Genomic DNA, 17,863 nt, shown 5'->3' on the forward strand with positions numbered 1-17,863 from the left:
AAGAGTCATAAAATCTGTTGAATTATTGTAAATTGAATTATTAACCTCTAAGAACATACTAAAGTACCTCTACCGTTCATTCATTCTAACGTGATCTATTTTATTGATCTAACCTAGATTCTAATTCTCATTATAAACCTAGATCAATAAATCAATCAAAACTTTGGCCTTCAGATTTGACAGCATTAAACTCAAAATACACACACAAATAAGTAATTGCAAAACAAGGAATTGAATTTGAATAAAACAACTACAAAATTGTATCTGAGTTACATCTCAACCCTAGAAACGAAATTTAGTTTATAACGAAATACGAAACAAACATCTTGAAATTAAACATTGAAGAAAGGAAGAATAAACCAATAAAATTTGAGATTGCCGTAGCAATTACTTGATCTCTTATCCCCCTTCTTCTCTAGCCTTCCAAGATATCCATAATCCCTAAAAAATCAACTACTTATAGCCTCCATACGTTCTGAATACAATTAGGGTTTAATCCCCTTTAAATCGGATCTAAACAATATAATAACAACACGAGACGAAGTGCTGAAAGGAAATCGCGCCGCACGCCGTGACAGGAATGTACCCACCGCTGCGGCTGCTAGCTTCTGTCTTGGGGCCTTTGTTGATTTAAATTTGAGTACCGCGGCGGACATGTATCCACTACTGCGGCGACCTTTGCCTCTTGTACTCCATTATCCGAAACTTCATCTTTTCTTCCGATTTCACCCCGAATTGCTTCCTTTTCGTATTCTTGGCCATTTATTACCTAAAACAATAAAAAAGAACGATTACTAAATAAAATCACTCTCAAATTAGCAAAATGTCAAGTAAAAGTACATAGTATAAGTAGTTACAAACCGACTTATCAATTCTCCCAAACTTAACATTTGCTAGTCCTCGAGCAAAAATAGAAATAAAACTAACCTAGAACTAACTGAATCAAAACTAAATTTAGATTCTTCAACTTTCAAGAACAAGTTTCATTTAACAAGCACAATTCACAATAGTGTCTCAAAAATCACTGATAACATAAAGCGTCAAGAATTTATTGGACATTACAAAAGCTAGAAAAATCACCCAAACTTTCATCCCATTCAAATCATCAATCCTCTGAAAAATCCAAGTAAGCAATCTCTAAAACAATCAATTCTACCACCCGGATAATTTTATAAAAACAATGCAAACAAATTTGACCTCTAAATAGTAATGAAACATCAAATCTCATAAGCTTGGCTTTCTTGTCACTCTCCACTAATGTAAACTCATCATGTCACCTCGGATCAAAAGGTCTTAATTAAGCTTGTAATGTCAGGTTTAGGTATTGGCTCAAAAAGAATGGATAGGATAATTCAAAGAATGAGAATACTCACAATCGAACAAAATGTAACATTCTAAAGAGCTTAAGAATACTAACATCACAACTTCATTTTTCATACTTTCCTTCTTTTTTTGTGCTATAACACTTTTGCACACTTTAACCACTACTACCAAATTTTTTTTTTTTTTGTGTGTAAAACAAGATAAATAAATGCAGAACACTTTTCTTCAAACTTGTATTCCTCCTTCATTTTTCTTCAAGACCCCCTAACTTATCTTTGATTATCACCGGGGTCAACAACATTCTTTTCTATCATTTTCTCCCTTAACAATAGATTTTTGCTCTTCAATCTCAACAAATCACACACAAGTGCATATTCTCATTAAAGGTAAGGATAAGTGTTTAGGCTCAAAACCAGGTAGGAACATAAGTTTTAAAGAAAGAAAATTAAGGCTAAAAATTAAATAAATGGCTCAAATAGGTAACTAGTGGATAAAAATAATTAAGGTAGGCAAGAAAAGCTCAAACGGTCCAAAGAGAGCCTAAATCATTTCCTAAGCAACATGAAAGTCTAGGATTTCGCCTCGAGCGACAATTAGCCAAGTTCTAAAATCTGTTGAGGTCTATTTTCATTCACAAATGTCTAAATAAAATGTCTCTAAGTAGCAAAACAAGATCATTATTCACAATTACCATACTAGACCAACATTGAATATCCAATTCAAACAAAACAAACGTCTAAGCTATCCTCAAAGTCTAAGTAATATCGAATTCCAACTCAACAGCCACATATCACAGTAATCAAGTTATCATCATTGACTTTATGAATTGACTCGAAAACAAAAGAAATGCTCAAAAGTTGAAAATTTTAATGCAGAAAACAAATAAAAGAATAGAAAAGAATAAAAAAATGAAAAATAGAAGAATGAAAAGAATGATAGTATGACTTTAATGCAGCTAACAATTCAAAGAATAAAAGAATCAAATTATTTCCCCCCCCCCCCAAACTTAAGTATCTTCATTGCCCTCAATGAACAAAAGCAAACAAATTAGGGGATAGAATAACTCCCTTCTCGATTTATCTCGGGTACAACGACATTTTCTCCTTTCTTTTCAAGCAGTATCCTAAAAAGAAAAAGAAAAATCCACACTTGCAACCAATGTTAAGTCGTTAACTCACACAAAGAAAACTAATACTTAGTTCAAATATCCAACATAAAACAAAACATAACTAATAAATCCAGAAAATAAAACTAAAATCTAAAACAGAAAAATAGACAGAAAAGTAAAATGAAATAAAAATAAAGACTACATCTCCTCCTCCTCAGCTGTTTCATCACCCTCATCTCCATCTAAGTCCTCTGCCCGAGAAGACTCCAGTCCTTCTCCATGTGACTTTCCTGGATAAACTGGCATGTTAGGAAACTGTGACATGTCCACTGCTAACTGCCTCATCATCAACTCAAGAGTGTTGTTGCAGGCATACTGATACTCTGTAAACTTTTAGAGCTGCTCACCTTGCTGATTAACCCTTTCTTCCAACCTCTCCATCTGCTCAGCCATAGTGAGAGATCTGGAAGACTGTGATCTTGCCTGCTGACTCTGAACAACTGGTGCCATTCAACCCCTTTCATACCTTGCACTTTACTGTCAGAAAGTGCAATCATAGGAGCTAAAGTCTCCTCATCTGCCCCAAATTGGACCCCAGCAGCAACACACAAAGCAGTGATCAAGGAAGGATAAAATAATGACATGGAAGTGTGCTTATAACACTGTATAATATGAGAAGATATGAATTTCCCCACATCAATAGATTTTCCAGTCACAATGCAGTACAAGAGAATTGCCCTTTCCTTATTAATATCACTAAAATGTTTTACTGGCATCATTCTAGCAGCCAGAAAATAGTACCAAGCCTTACAGTCCCTAGTGAGCCCAATGCTCGGAAATGTCACAGGTTTTTCTTCTATTAGCTTCCATTGGGTACCTGGTACAACAATCTCTTGCAATATCTCTTGATAATCTATTTCTCTCCCATTGAATCTATTATAATCATGTTTTGTAATTTCAGGTAAATTGAAAATTTTGTTGATAGCCTCCCCACTAAAATCGACCTGTTTTCCTCTAACAAACACCATTCTATTGTTATGTTCAGGAGCATTGGCATAGAATTCCCTCACAACTGGTACTATTGTAGGCTTAGGTTGTTCACAAAATGTTTCCCATTTCCTCTCTTCTATAATCCCCCTAATACGAGGATATCCTACAGCTGTGACAGTTAATCCCCTTTCTACTATAGGATTTCTACCAGTTATCGATTCATAGAACCTATTCTGTGCATCTTCACTAACAAATTTCTTTTTATCATAAACAACCCTAGATTTCCTCTTCTTAGAAGTACTTGATGAAGCCATTATAACCCAAATAAAATTCTTCTAATCAGAAATCAACCAAACACAAAATTTCAATCAAGAGAGAAGAAAACCCTTACCACTTTTGTAAACCTCAAACCTCTTCTTCAAATATCGAATCCAAACTTCTATGCAATCACCTTCCTTCCCCCAAACTTAGTAGCAATCTTTCATTTTTCTGAGAAGAAACAAGAATAGTGAGAGTGATTTGAACAAATGAAAGAAATTTTGTGGGTTTAAATAGAGTTAGGGGAGGTAGAAGGTCGAGGAAGATGAAGAGGTGAAGGAAAATGAGAGGTTTTTGGAGAAAAGAAGAGAAAGAGGCGGAGAGAATGTGGGAGATTTGAACCAAATGACGGGTTTAATCTCTTAAAATTCCAACTTCGCGACTCGCGCCACGGTAGGTAAGTCATTTCCACCGCGGCTAGTGCCCTAATTCCTTCAATTTGGGCTTGGCGTCTTTTCTGATTTTGAGAAACCGCCGCGGCGCACATGTACCCATCACTGCGGCGGAATTGACTGGGCAGCACTGAAATCGTTTATTCACCTGAAAAATAAAACCAACATAATTAAAATCAAAATAAATAACATAAAATAAATCCTAAACTACCTAATAAAATAAAATAACAACTAAAACTAAAATAAAATAAACTAATGAAATCCTAAATCCTTGAAATTTTAATTTTGGAAATAAATCGGGTTGCCTCCCGAGAAGCGCTAAAATTTAAGTCTTTAGCTAGACTTTCTTGAATCTTCACTTCGGAATTGAGAGTAAAATGGACACCCGCTTGGTATTAAAGTTTCCTCCGAAGTATTGCTTCAATCGCTGCCCGTTTACTGTAAAAATCCCTTTCGACGGATGCTTGACTTCTATTGCCCCCGATGGTAAGACCTTGTTGACAGTGAAAGGACCAGACCACCGTGATCTTAATTTTCTCGGAAAAAGTTTAAGTCTTGAATTTAAGAGGAGAACTTGTTGTCCTTCTTTGAATTCCCATTTGTGAATGTGCCTATCATGCCATCTCTTCGTCTTTTCCTTATAGATCCTAGCATTCTCATAAGCATCGTTTCGGAACTCTTCCATCTCATTTAGCTATAACAGTCTCTTCTCCCCTGCAGCCTGTAAATTGAAATTCAAGAACTTAACAGCCCAATATGATCTATGTTCCAACTCAACTAGGAGATGACAAGATTTGCCATAAACCAATTGATATGGAGACATTCCAATAGGTGTCTTGAATGCTGTTCGGTAGGCCCATAGAGCATCATCCAATTTGCTTGACCAATCCTTCCTTGAAGAATTGACTGTCTTCTCTAGAATCCTTTTTAGCTCACGGTTGGATACCTCAACTTGACCACTTGTCTGCGGATGATAAGGTGTAGCCACCCTATGTGTCACTCCATATTTGCTCAGAAGTGAATCAAATTGTTTGTTACTGAAGTGTGATCCTCTATTACTTATGATAGCTCTTGGTGTTCCAAATCTTGCAAAAATATACTTCTTCAAAAATCTCACCACCACCCGAGCATCATTGGTTGGCAATGCTACAGCTTCAACCCACTTGGACACATAATCTACAGCAACAAAATAAAACGATTAGAAAAAGAAGATAGAAAAGGACCCATAAAATCAATACCCCAAACATCAAACAATTCAATTTCCAAAATATTTGTTAGAGGCATCTCATTTTTCCTAGATATATTCCCAACCCTTTGACATTTATCACAATTGGCAACAAAATTATATGAATCTTTAAAAAGAGTAGGCCAATAAAATCCTGATTGTAAAATTTTTGCTACTGTCTTGGTTGCTCCAAAGTGTCCTCCAACTTCGCGAGAATGACAATGTTGAAGAATACTCTCCATCTCCTCTTCCAGCACACATCTTCTAGTTATACGATCACCACATATCTTGTAAAGGAATGGATCATCCCATATGAAATACTTAATATCTGAAAAGAACTTCTTCCTCCTTTGGTGGGTGAGTTCGGTAGGCACAATCCCCCTAGCCAAATAGTTGATAAAATCAGCATACCATGGGGCTTCTCCAACTGCAAACAGCTGCTCATCCAGAAATTTCTCATTAATATCCCCATCAACTTCTTTATTTGGCTGCACATGGTCCATCCTAGAAAGATGATCTGTAACTACATTTTCGGTTCCTTTCTTGTCCTTGATTTCCAAGTCAAATTCCTGCAAAAGTAAAATCCATCTTAGCAACCTTGGTTTTGCATCTTTTTTAGCAAATAAATACCTCAAAGCCGAATGATCGGTGTAGACAATCACTTTAGAACCTATTAAATAAGATCGAAATTTGTCAAAAGCATAAACAACTGCTAAAAGCTCTTTTTCGGTAGTTGCATAATTTAATTGAGCCTCATTTAAAACTTTGCTAGCATAGTAAATCACATGAAAGACCTTATCTTTTCGTTGTCCTAAAACAACACTATAGCATATTCACTAGCATCACACATCAAAGTAAAAGGCAATTCCCAATCGGGTGCAGCAATAACAGGAGAAGATATCAATTTCACTTTAAGAGTTTCAAAAGCATCTAAACATTCTTTGGAAAAATAAAAAACTGCATCTTTTACCAACAATTCACAAAGAGGTTTAGCAATTTTAGAAAAATCTTTAATAAATCTCCTGTAAAATCCTGCATGTCCAAGAAAACTCCTAACTCCCTTAACATTGGTAGGAGGTGGAAGCTTCTCAATTACATCAATTTTTGCTCGGTCCACCTCAATTCCTTTAACAGAAATTCGATGTCCCAACACAATTCCTTCTTTTATCATAAAATGGCATTTTTCCCAATTCAAGACCAAGTTTGTGTCAACACATCACTGCAAAACCAAAGAGAGATTAGAAAGACAATTATCAAAAGAAGAACCAAAAATAGAAAAATCATCCATGAACACTTCAATGTATTTTTCAACCATATCAGAAAAAATTGACATCATGCAACGTTGAAAAGTTGCAGGGGCGTTGTACAATCCGAATGGCATTCTTCTATAAGCAAAGGTTCCATATGGACATGTAAAAGTAGTCTTCTCTTGATCCTCCGGTGCTATTGAAATTTGATTATAGCCCGAATATCCATCTAAGAAATTATAATAGTCATGCCCGGAAAGTCTCTCCACCATTTGGTCAATGAAGGGTAAAGGAAAGTGATCCTTTCTTGTGGCATCATTGAGTTTCCGGTAATCTATACAAACTCTCCATCCGATTACCGTTCTTGTGGGTATAAGCTCATTGTTGTCATTCTTCACTACGATCATACCACCTTTCTTAGGAACCACTTGGACCGGACTTACCCATGAACTATCCGAGATTGGATAAATTATACCTGCATCCAGAAGCTTCACAGCCTCTTTTTTCACCACTTCTTGCATGGAAGGATTTAATCTTCTTTGAGGTTGCACCAATGGCTAGTAGCTCTCTTCCATCAAAATCTTGTGCATACAAATAGATGGGCTAATTCCCTTGATATCATCAATAGTCCATCCAATAACTTTCCTATGCTCCCTTAAAACCCTCAATAACTTTTCCTCCTCCAAATCATTCAAAGAAGAGTTAATAATAACAGGATAATAACAAGACTCTTCTAAGAAAGCATAAATAAGATGTGATGGCAATTGTTTAAGTTCAAGTTTAGGAGGTTCCTTTTTAGATGATGGTTCATTAACATGCACAGCTCCTAACTCTTTAAATTTAAGCCTTTTTGGAAACTCACAAATTGGTAAAGCATCAAGATTATTCACACATTCAATTATATCTTCATCATCACTTAGAGTTCCTAAAGTTCTACCATTTAATATGCAATTTTTCAAAGGTAAGGGAGGAAAAGATTCATTAAAATTTTCAGCTACTACCCTATCCAAAACACTTATTGCAAAACATGCATCAACATCGGAAGGAAATTTCATAGCCTCAAAAACATTAAAAGTTACTTGTTCATCTTGAACCCTTAAAATCAACTTACCTTGATGAACATCTATGAGAGTTCTACCTGTAGCGAGAAAAGGTTTTCCCAATGTGAGTGGAATGTCCTTGTCTTCTTCCATATCCAAAACGATAAAATCAGTAGGAAATATGAATTTGTCCACTTTTACCAAAACATCCTCAATAATGCCTCTAGGGTGCTTGATAGATCTATCTGCAAGCTGCAAGGATACCGTAGTAGGCTTCACTTCTCCTAAACTGAGTTTCCTGAAAATAGAGAAAGGCATCAAATTAATACTTGCACCAAACATAAAACTCTATCAAAATTAAAATCACCAATAGTGCAAGGAAGAGTGAAACTCCCTGGATCTTTTAGCTTTTGGGGAAGCTTTCTTTGAAGAATAGCACTACATTCTTCCGTGAGCATAATCTTCTTACTATCCACCAATTTCCTCTTGTTTGATAGAATCTCCTTAAAAAACTTAGCATATTTCGGCATTTGCTCCAGCATATCTACAAAAGGAAGATTAATATGTAAGCTTTTAAAAATATCAATAAATTTAGAAAATTGCTTATCGAAATTTTGCTTTCGCAATCTTTGAGAAAAAGGAATGGGATTAGAAGATGGTTGTGGAATAGGTTGTTGAATAGGAGCGGTAGCATCTTGATCTTTAGGAAGAGCAGATTCATCCTCATTTGCTTGCTTGCTACCCCCCTTTGATTGTTCTAACTCCTTCCCACTTTTAAAAGTTATAGCTTTCACATGCTCCTTGGGATTCTTCTCAGTATTATTTGGGAGTGCTCCTTGAGCTCTTTCCGTCAATAGCTTGGAAATCTCTCCAACTTGATGTTCAAGGTTGCGAATACTTACACCTTGATTTTTGAAATTGGCTTGGGTATCATCAATGAATGCATTGGTCTTTTGCATGAATTGGGTGAAGACCTCTTCCATGGTTGGTTTCTTCTCTTGAGATTGAAAAGAAGAAGGCGGTTTTTGCATATTTGCATTGTTGCTCCATGAGAAGTTAGGATGATTCCTCCACCCTAGATTATAGTAATTGGAATTAGGATTGTATTGTCTTTGATTGTTGGCCACATAATTCACTTGTTCGGAAGAATTTGCTTCATATGGGCCTTGACACTCCAAAGTAGGATGATTCCCTGCACAATTATCACAAAGTACATTAGAAACTGCAGCAACATTCATTTTCTTAAAATTATTATTTAAAATAGTAACTTGAGCAGCCAAATTAGTAAAAGCATCAATGTCATAAACTCCGACTGTCCTTTTCTGTGCATTCCTATCAGATTTCAAGGAAGTTGTTACTAGCCATGACTTCAATAAGTTCATATCCTTCCTCCTGGTGTCTTGTTGAAGAATGCTCCTCCACTTGCTGCATCCACCATGGTTTGAGCGTTTGAGAGCAAACCGTTATAAAACATTTGCACTTGCATCAATAACGGTAGTCCATGGTGCGGGCACTTCCTTAAGAGATCTTTAAACCCCTCCTAAGCTTCATAGAGAGATTCTTGATCTTACTACAGAAAATTGGTAATATCGTTTCTCATTTTTGCAGATTTCGTTGGTGGAAAGTACTTAGTCAGAAAGGCATTAACCAACCCATCCCATGTAGTAATGGTTCCTGAAGGTAGCGAGGTCAACCATGCCTTAGCCTTGATGTTCAATGAGAACAGAAACAAACACAGTCTTATGGCATCATCGTCACCCATTGTGCTTGACTGTATCACAAATTTCCAAAAATTTGCAATATGCAGATTTGGATCATCATTAGCCAACCCCCCAAACTGAACCAAAGATTCTATCATCTGAATGATGGCAGGCTTGATCTCAAAATTGTTTGCTTGGATAGGTGGCCTTCGAATGCTAGAGACACCCACATTAGGAATAGAGTAATCCTTTAGTGCTCTATTTGGGACTGCATCTCCACTACCACCATTATTCTCTTCTTCTGCCATTGCTAAAACTCCTTGTTTAGCTCTTTGCTTGCGCTCCCTATTTAGCCTTCTAAGTATCTTATTGATATCAAGATCGATTGACACTAACTCCAAGCTACTTGCCTGTCTCATACACTAGGAAAAACCTAAAAAGAGAAAAAAAAATAAAGTAAGAATAAATAAAAATCAAATTAGTAATAAAAGAAATTGGTATTAATATTAGTAATCTTTAATCCCTGGCAATGGCGCCAAAAACTTGATGCGTATGATTTATGCTAGTAAGTGCACTAATCGTTTCAAATAATAATATAAGATATCGTTCTCACGAGGATTAAGTTACTAAGTACCAAAAATAATCACTTAAATTACTATTTGATGAATCAAGAATTATAGAATTGCAAATTGAAATAACAATGAAACAAGAAAGAATGGATTCTTATGGATTAAAAACCTAGGACTTTCGACTTCACTACAGATACTCCTACGTAATTGATTATTCAAAGTAATTCCTGTTTTACCTTATTGGAAGTTTAATTCCCTATACTAACTAGTGTTTTCTCTTGAAATACACTAGATTACTCCTTTAAATATTAACTCAGCACATCTCTATGTAAATTTAAATACCAAAGAGTCATAAAATCTGTGGAATTATTGTAAATTGAATTACTAACCTCTTAAAACATGTTAACTTTACCGTTCATTCATTCTAACGTAATCTATTTTATTGATCTAACCTAGATTCTAATTCTCATTATAAACCTAGATCAATAAATCAATCAAAACTTTGGCCTTCAGATTTGACAGCATTAAAGTCAAAATAGACACACAAATAAGTAATTGCAAAACAAGGAATTGAATTTGAATAAAACAACTACGAACTTGTATCTGAGTTACATCTCAACCCTAGAAACGAAATTTAGTTCATAACGAAATACGAAACAAACATCTTGAAATTAAGCATAAAAGAAAGGAAGAATAAACCAGTAAAATTCGAGATTGCTGTAGCAATCACTTGATCTCTTATCCCCCTTCTTCTCTAGCCTCCAAGATATCCATAAACCCTAAAAAATCAACTACTTATAGCCTCTATACGTTCTGAATACAATTAGGGTTAAATCTCCTTTAAATCGGATCTAAAAGATATAATAACAACACGAAACGAAGTGCTGAAAAGAAATCGCGCCGCACGCCACGGCAGGAATGTACCCATCGCTGCGGCGGCTAGCTTCTGTCTTGGGGCTTTTGTTGATTTAAATTATAGCGTCGCGGCAGACATGTATCCACTGCTGCGGCGGCCTCTGCCTCTTGTACTCCATTCTCCGAAACTTCATATTTTCTTTCGATTTCACCCCGAATTGCTTTCTTTTCGTATTCTTGGCCATTTTTTTATCTAAAACAATAAAAAAGAACGATTACTAAATAAAATCACTCTAAAATTAGCAAAATGTCAAGTAAAATTACATAGTATAAGTAGTTACAAACCGACTTATCTCGCATGCATCTTCTACGTGCATAAAGCTTGCGTACCTTGATTCTTTTAGCCAGTTGACGTCATCCACTCCCAAGCATTATTGATAAACAGTTGCTTTAGAGCTTAGCCAATTAGCTAGACAAATAGTTCGTCGCATGGATCTTCTACGTGTATAAAGCTTACGTATCGCGATTCTTTCAGCCAGTTAACGTTTGTCAGCCAGTTGACGTCATCTACTCCTAAGTATTACTAATAAATAGTTGCTTTAGAGGTTAGCCAACTAGCTGGACAAATAGTTCGTTAGATGAATCTTCTGCATATACAAATCTTGCATCCCCTGATTCTTCTAGCCAGCTGACGTTTTCCATTATTAAGTACTACTAATGATCAGTTGCCTTAGAAATTGGTCAACTGGCTAGACAAATTTCTCGTCGCATGGTTCTTCTACGAGTACATATAACATTATGCAATTCTTTTGACAAGTCAACAGTGTTCGTCCCAAGCATGATTAACAAATATAGATATTATAAAATTTAATGGACAAGAATAGTTCATAATTTCTTTATCAATGTACCCTGTTGCAAATCATTAAATACAAGAACAAAAGGTATTAAAAATTTCAAGTTTGGGAGATTACTTTGTTTTGGTAATAACAGAAATTGAAGCTTTAAGTCGCCGAAAAACTCTAAGTGACTGAGAAGCAATAACAAGGATTAAAGCTCTTAGTTACTGCTCGCGTTCCAAAAATCAAGAGAGAACCTGAATAAAAAAAAAAGTATAAACAAAGTGAAAGAATGATGATGCCCGGAAAGTTTTAATTGGAAAAGAATATCTCTTACGAATAGAAAGGTTCAAATTCAAAGTAGCAAAAGATTCTGATTCAAGAGTCTTACTTAAATCAATGAAGAACCCTAAAGGTTTCTTAAGCAAAAATAAATAAATTATGTGGTTTGTTGCAAGCAAAAGTCGGTGTGCAAATAGATATCCCTTTTGGAGTGTTACAAATAAAGATGGGTGTGTTAATGTAACTTAAAAAAAAAAAAAAAAACCCTTGTCGAAGGGTTTACAGATTTCACTCATCTTCTTCGATCAATGATTTGGGTGAAAATCTTGAACCGTCGCAATCGACAGAAGATGATGCTATTTGAGCTATTGGAGCTCTTAATAAAAATCTGAAGGGAAGAGGGTGTTCGATTATTTATTTATTAGATGAATAGATTCGATTTAAACAGGACAAGGCTGCACATATCCAACAATAAAATCCAATTTACTTTTAAATTCTTACCTCTAAATCGCCTGAAATTGATAAGCCGAGATGGTTCTTTTGAAAGCAATAGTAGCCCAATCAAGTTTTAAGATGTCGAAGAAGAAATCTCATGGTTCTGAAATCGTAAAGAACGGTTAAATTTCTGATAAAGACGAGTTTTCTTTATTTCTTTTTGAAGAATATTCTCAAACAGAAAAAGGGGTGTTCTTCTTCTTTTAATCAAAATCAAAATCAAATAAAATCCCTAACAATATGAGATCTCTTGAAGATGACCTCTTCCCATCAACACCAAGAAAGGTTAAAAATCGAGAAAACAAATATGTTAAATCGTCAATTTTATCTATGTTTCACTATGTTCTTATGGGTCTATTCTTGATCGCTTTAACGACATCATCAATACAAAAAGAATGCAGTCTCGTCCAACATTGAAGAAGAAGAACCGAGGCAAATTAGTGATGAAGAAACAAGTGGAACAGTAGAGGAGAATTCAAGGTATATCGTACACAAGGTTGAGGAACCGAAGAAGTCCTTGTTCTCTCGATCAATTCCTTATCTCTCGATGGATAAACCTCGATGTTGATCCTTATTTTGAAAAAATGATCAAACAACACTACAATTTCTGTAATTCGATCTTGAAAAGAAATGGATCATACCTTTGAAATCAAGACATTCTGATCTCTACGTTTATGTTCTTCGCATTAATAAGCGAGTTGAAGGTTCCGTCTCGGAGAGTTCGATGTTGTTGCATCAATAAGTAAGATGATGTGAAGGTTTCCACAACGTTTTCTTGAAATCTCGCTCAACTCGCAAGATCCATAGTCATAAATTGAAGAGCTCGGTCTCTCTGCTGATTTTCGCCTAAAAGAAATAGGAGATTCTTAAAAAGGGAAGATATTTGGGTTTTTATTTTTTTGGAAACTCTCTATATTGCCACCCCTGTTTTAAATTGTTAAGCCTCAAAGGGTTTACACGAAGACATAAAAAAAAAAAAAAATTGATGGTAAGATTGGAATCTTACTAAGGGTCCTTGATTCACCTTCAATAAACCTGAAGCCCATTGTAAGTCCATTCAAAGTTGCCCAACCCGATACAAGATGACTCAATAAATATAAACCGACTCAATCGGATGCTGAAGCAACATAGTTACAACACGCCAAAAGAACTATATCAATCGAAGTGGGTTAAAAATCTGAAAAAAAAAACAAAAAAAAAATCATTTTTCCCAAAGCTTTTCCTTTTGAACTGCTAGAGGTCGAGCTTTGAGGTCACCACATGAGGATATCATCACCATCAACAGCAACAATCGTTGAATAAGGTTCAAACTGATCAGTGGGTGTGCAATACTTAAAATCCCCTTTCATGGCCGCTACTACGATCAACAAGGACAAATGAATTCTAAAAGGAAATGGATCAGAAAGGATGCAATATGATCTTCATGGATAAATCCCCCAGTCGTATTGTCGTCCACCATCATAGAAAATCTGGTTTTGTTAAACCCTGTTAGTATCTGAGTTGTAGATTTGGATTGATCATTTTCGAATTCTGTCAGCACTTTTATTTACCATGAGCCCCTCCTTTAGATCGGTCTTCGGTGGAAGAAAAGAATAAAAAATTGGAAATTTTCATTCTTTTACACCCCAACTCCAATGCTGTATTGCACGTGGCAAAGCCCATCATCATGTTAAGAGATACAAAATTGTCTTGTGTGGCTCATATTTTTAAAGCTCAAGTACTTCAGTTTGTTTTATCTCTTGTGACAAAATCTTATTTCTTCTAAGCTCCAACCTCCAAAAAGGCTAGAGTCTAATTTCATAACCTGCAACCTACAAGTACTACAGACTTTAAAGCCTTAAAAGAATACTGAGTGAAGTTGATTTTAGTTGTTGTAAAGCAATCAAATGGGTTTGATCCCATGCACCTAGGGTGCATCAAGTTATGGATCTAAGCATTTGAATCCAATGGGCCTTTGTAATTCTTATCCAAACCCAACAATGGAGGTGAATCAGCCCCTAATACCAAAACATTTGAAGTTTGAAGGTTTAAACAATTCTAAGCCTTCGTTTCCCTTAAAGCCTCGAAAGATTTTGAATAAAGATTGCATATTGTTAGTTCTTCTGGGATCGGATGTTCTCAATTTTCCAAGTAAATCTTAGAGAAGACCAAATAAAAAAAAAATACGAATCATAATATTTGACTTAGATGGAATGGTCATTAAAAAAAAATTCCATTTTGGTTGCCACATTCGTAGTTTGTCAACATGATCAATGAGGCACCATCAACAGCAGTCGTGCGCTCTGTTTATTGAAGGAGAGTCCTTCTTGAAGCCGCCTCTCCTGGTGTTTGTGATTAAGTGAAAAAGGTCCACGGTTTCAATCGAATTCCAAAATACTCTTTGAATAAGTCTAGACTTACTAACTTGTAAGATTTCTTATCTTACTAGCTTGTTGAGCTTGCCAATGGCATCTAAAACCATGATCAGATTGAGTATCTCCAAGCCTCTAAAAGAAGGTGATCGGTATCTCATGGGACAACCTCTATTAATTCAGTCCATTGTGAGTCCATATCAACTCAACTCGGATGAATATTAAGGCAACTCGGTTACAAAGCCTGTTAGAAGAACACGTCGGATCAACAAAAAAATAAATAAATATTGACACATTCACCAAAACATATCACATACTAGTCAAGGTGATCAAGAATGCATCATTGCTAGCTACACATCTAATAATGCATCCTTGAGAGGGCATTTGTAGGCATCAAAATTTTGAGGAGGCCCTTACAATTTTTTTTTTTTATAAATAAAAATCCCGAATTTTATTAATGGGCCTCAAATCCAAATTGAGTCCATTAAATGGGAACGTGCCTCTTACAAGCTTGGGTTTTGGATTTTCGCAGATAAAGCCCATAATCTATATAAAAATCAAAGTGATCCACACATTAAGTATTGAGCCCTACACCCAAACAAATGAGTTCGACCCAATAATGATCCATTAAATCCTTAAAATTGGATTTGGAAAAATTTAGTCTTTTAAATAAATCAGTTAAACCTTTTTTAAGTTGGGGGTATAATTGGAAAGCTAAATTACCTTTAAGTCTATAGATATAAAAGCCTCTCTCATTGAGAGGGGATCTGGATCACTTTCCCTCAGAAGACAGAAGCACTTCCTCTAGAGAAGAGGAAGCTCTCAAGCCCTCCTCCAGAAACAAAGTAAGGTTCTTCAGAGATCCGAACTTCGACTAAAGAGAAGATCAAGCATAAAGCCCTTCTCCGGAAGCCAAGAAAATATTCTCAACCGATAAAGCGCGAAGCCTGGAGAGAAGAAGATCTATAGAAGCCTCTACAGAAGATCAAGCACAAAGCAAAGCCAATAAAGCACGAAGCTCGAAGAGAAGAAAGCTACATACATCATCATCACTATTTTTGTACTTGACTGTTAATCAGAGGAAACACTGAGATCTGTATCTATTTTTCATCAAAAATCAATAAAATCATTTGCGATTATATTTCACAAATCTTGAGGTAGATTCATTGAAATTTATTGTCGACAACTACTATCATATCCTCAATTCAATATTCATTGAGAATCTCGATGTTTTTAGGGTCACCAAAGCGACTTTGATTAAATTAATAAAAAAAAAATTTAGACTAAAAAGAATTATGTGCTTGTTTCGATGATTGATTCTAATTATTAGTTTTATCATGATTGTTTATCTAACATGCCATAAATTGAGATATGCGTACTTATTTTAATCTTAATATTGATGTGATGGGATGTGATTGGTTTGTGTATTATTGGGATTAATATTTCAATCTTGTAATGATATGATCAGGCCCATGGGCCCTTTGATTTGAAAAAGGCCCTGGGCACACCCCACCTTGTTTTGTACACACCACTAGCATGTTTACTATTTTGCACGCTTGTATGTCTCAATATAGACAAAGTGGCACTAGTGCGTGGCCCGAAATCTTCGGAGATGCGACGTTGTTCATGAAAACCATAACTCCAGTCACATACCTTAGGGTATATCAAACTGGGGCATCAGTACAATCTGATCAGGTGACTCTGAAAGGTATATCGATGCACCTAGGCTGGAACAACCTGAGCCTTTGACCTATTGTAAGCCGCACAATCACATGTCCCGTTTGCCAATGTAGTACTAATACGCGATCGATCCCCTCGTGGGATGCCAAACCATTTATGAAAGCTACAACTCTTGACTCATACCCATAGGTATATCAAATATAATATAAGTATATCAATTGCACTTCTTGGTCAAAACAAGTGCCTAACCGAGATCCTGCTCTGATGCACTACAGTAGTAGGAGGATAGACGACGTTTATTATAGAGAAGAGGTGATTTAAGAGTATCTTTGCTCAAGCATCGCGCGCCACCTCTGATCTGGGGATTAAATTGGCTGCTTCTGCCTTCAGAGAAGTGGGTTGAAGTTTTAAATTATCACCTATATGGTATATCAGACCAAGTTACCATGTACCGTCTGATTGAGCATGCTCGAGAGGTATATAGGTGTACTTGGGCAAGGGTGGTTAGATAAAAATGCATTGCACATAGTAAGCTTAAGGTCTAGAAACCTCCCCTGTAGGTCACGACTTGAACTTATCGTGGGTGTTCCCGGGTTGTTTATTAAATGAAGAATGTATGTGAATGATGAATGCATGCGAATAATGAGATCAGAATGAATGGTTGTCCTTAAGGATTAAAGCTTTTTGTTTTACCTGATTAAAATGGGTACATCGACCCAATAAAAAATCCATTTGTTGCAATAATTCATAATGACCGAATCCATCTCGAGCCAACAATCATGATGAGCCGGGCCATTTAATTCAAAATGGAAATCAAATTCTTTTCTAAATTCTGATTTCAACCCATTTTCAAATAAGAAAAATAGTTAACAAAAGGAAAGTATTTTCCAAGAGAAGTGTTCTCTAGAAAAAAATATTTTTCAAGAAAAAGTGTTTTAGAGAAAATATTTTCCATAAGAACAAGATTTTTCAAAAGAAAAAGTAATTGATATTTTACATGGACTTTGGAAGTGTACTAAAATACCCTTTTGTGTTAAACAACAATGCTAGCCACAGGCAATAACCCGATCGATCAGTTAGTCAAAACAACCGTCATAGGGATGCACACTGTAGAGAATATCAACTTTGGGAAATTCATACTGAGATGTGCTCTCTACTTCCACAAGTTTGAAATAGATTGGAACCTGTTACGTGCTATGGTTAAGCGCTGAAACCCCTACCTTCATATATTCCATATTAGGCATATACACTTGTGCTCCACTCACGAAGATTACTGTGGCATTATGGGGACTCCACTTCAAGACCTCTAGTCAGGCCCTCATTGAAGACAGGATATTTTGGTGACCTCGTCACAGGACTGAACATTTCAAAAGAAGAAGCCAAGGCCCTAGTCCATAACGGGAGATTGGACTTAGTACCTTTACTGGGCCCACATCGCTCTCGCAATTATCC

At 35.9% G+C, this 17,863-nt stretch overlaps 2 protein-coding genes and 1 non-coding gene across 20 annotated transcripts; 1 reads left to right on the forward strand and 2 right to left on the reverse strand.

Moving 5' to 3' along the window:
* Positions 1 to 213: 213 nt before the first annotated feature.
* LOC147388957 (uncharacterized) lies at positions 214 to 3,735 on the reverse strand. The gene is made up of 2 exons (XM_086417954.1): positions 2,839 to 3,735; positions 214 to 2,721 (listed from the first exon to the last, which is right to left on the reverse strand). The coding sequence occupies exons 1-2, from the start codon at positions 3,733 to 3,735 to the stop codon at positions 2,674 to 2,676; spliced, it is 945 nt and encodes a 314-aa protein (XP_086274080.1). The 3' UTR covers positions 214 to 2,673.
* Positions 214 to 14,015, reverse strand: LOC147388956 (uncharacterized). 18 transcript variants are annotated; one of them, XR_015170489.1, is made up of 5 exons: positions 13,022 to 13,272; positions 12,387 to 12,483; positions 10,612 to 11,860; positions 7,715 to 9,776; positions 214 to 769 (listed from the first exon to the last, which is right to left on the reverse strand). XR_015170489.1 is itself a non-coding variant. In XM_086417942.1 (5 exons), exon 5 carries the CDS (start codon positions 9,023 to 9,025, stop codon positions 7,961 to 7,963), a length of 1,065 nt encoding a protein of 354 aa, XP_086274068.1. In that variant the 5' UTR covers positions 9,026 to 9,776; positions 10,612 to 11,860; positions 12,387 to 12,483; positions 13,022 to 13,226; positions 13,405 to 14,015; the 3' UTR covers positions 214 to 7,960. The 18 variants fall into 18 exon arrangements, 13 of the variants coding, with proteins under 13 accessions (XP_086274068.1, XP_086274072.1, XP_086274071.1 ...); XR_015170488.1 differs by having other exon boundaries at positions 214 to 4,279; XR_015170486.1 differs by having other exon boundaries at positions 214 to 5,925.
* Positions 9,140 to 9,246, forward strand: LOC147388958 (small nucleolar RNA R71). Its single transcript, XR_015171068.1, has one exon. It is a non-coding gene; the product is annotated as a small nucleolar RNA R71 (small nucleolar RNA).
* Positions 14,016 to 17,863: the final 3,848 nt, after the last annotated feature.

The sequence above is a fragment of the Akebia trifoliata genome, chromosome 12 (genome assembly GCF_017979445.1).
Source record: "Akebia trifoliata isolate Shusen 1 chromosome 12, ASM1797944v1, whole genome shotgun sequence".
In the NCBI taxonomy this organism is placed as follows: Eukaryota; Viridiplantae; Streptophyta; class Magnoliopsida; order Ranunculales; family Lardizabalaceae; genus Akebia; species Akebia trifoliata.

Coding starts and splice junctions, on each gene's coding strand:
- LOC147388957 (XM_086417954.1), bottom strand. CDS start 3,735: ATGGCTTCATCAAGTACTTCTAAGAAGAGGAAATCTAGGGTTGTTTAT. Junction 2,722..2,838: donor AGAAAGGGTTAATCAGCAAG/GTGAGCAGCTCT, acceptor CAGTTTATCCAG/GAAAGTCACATGGAGAAGGA.
- LOC147388956 (XM_086417942.1), bottom strand. CDS start 9,025: ATGAACTTATTGAAGTCATGGCTAGTAACAACTTCCTTGAAATCTGAT.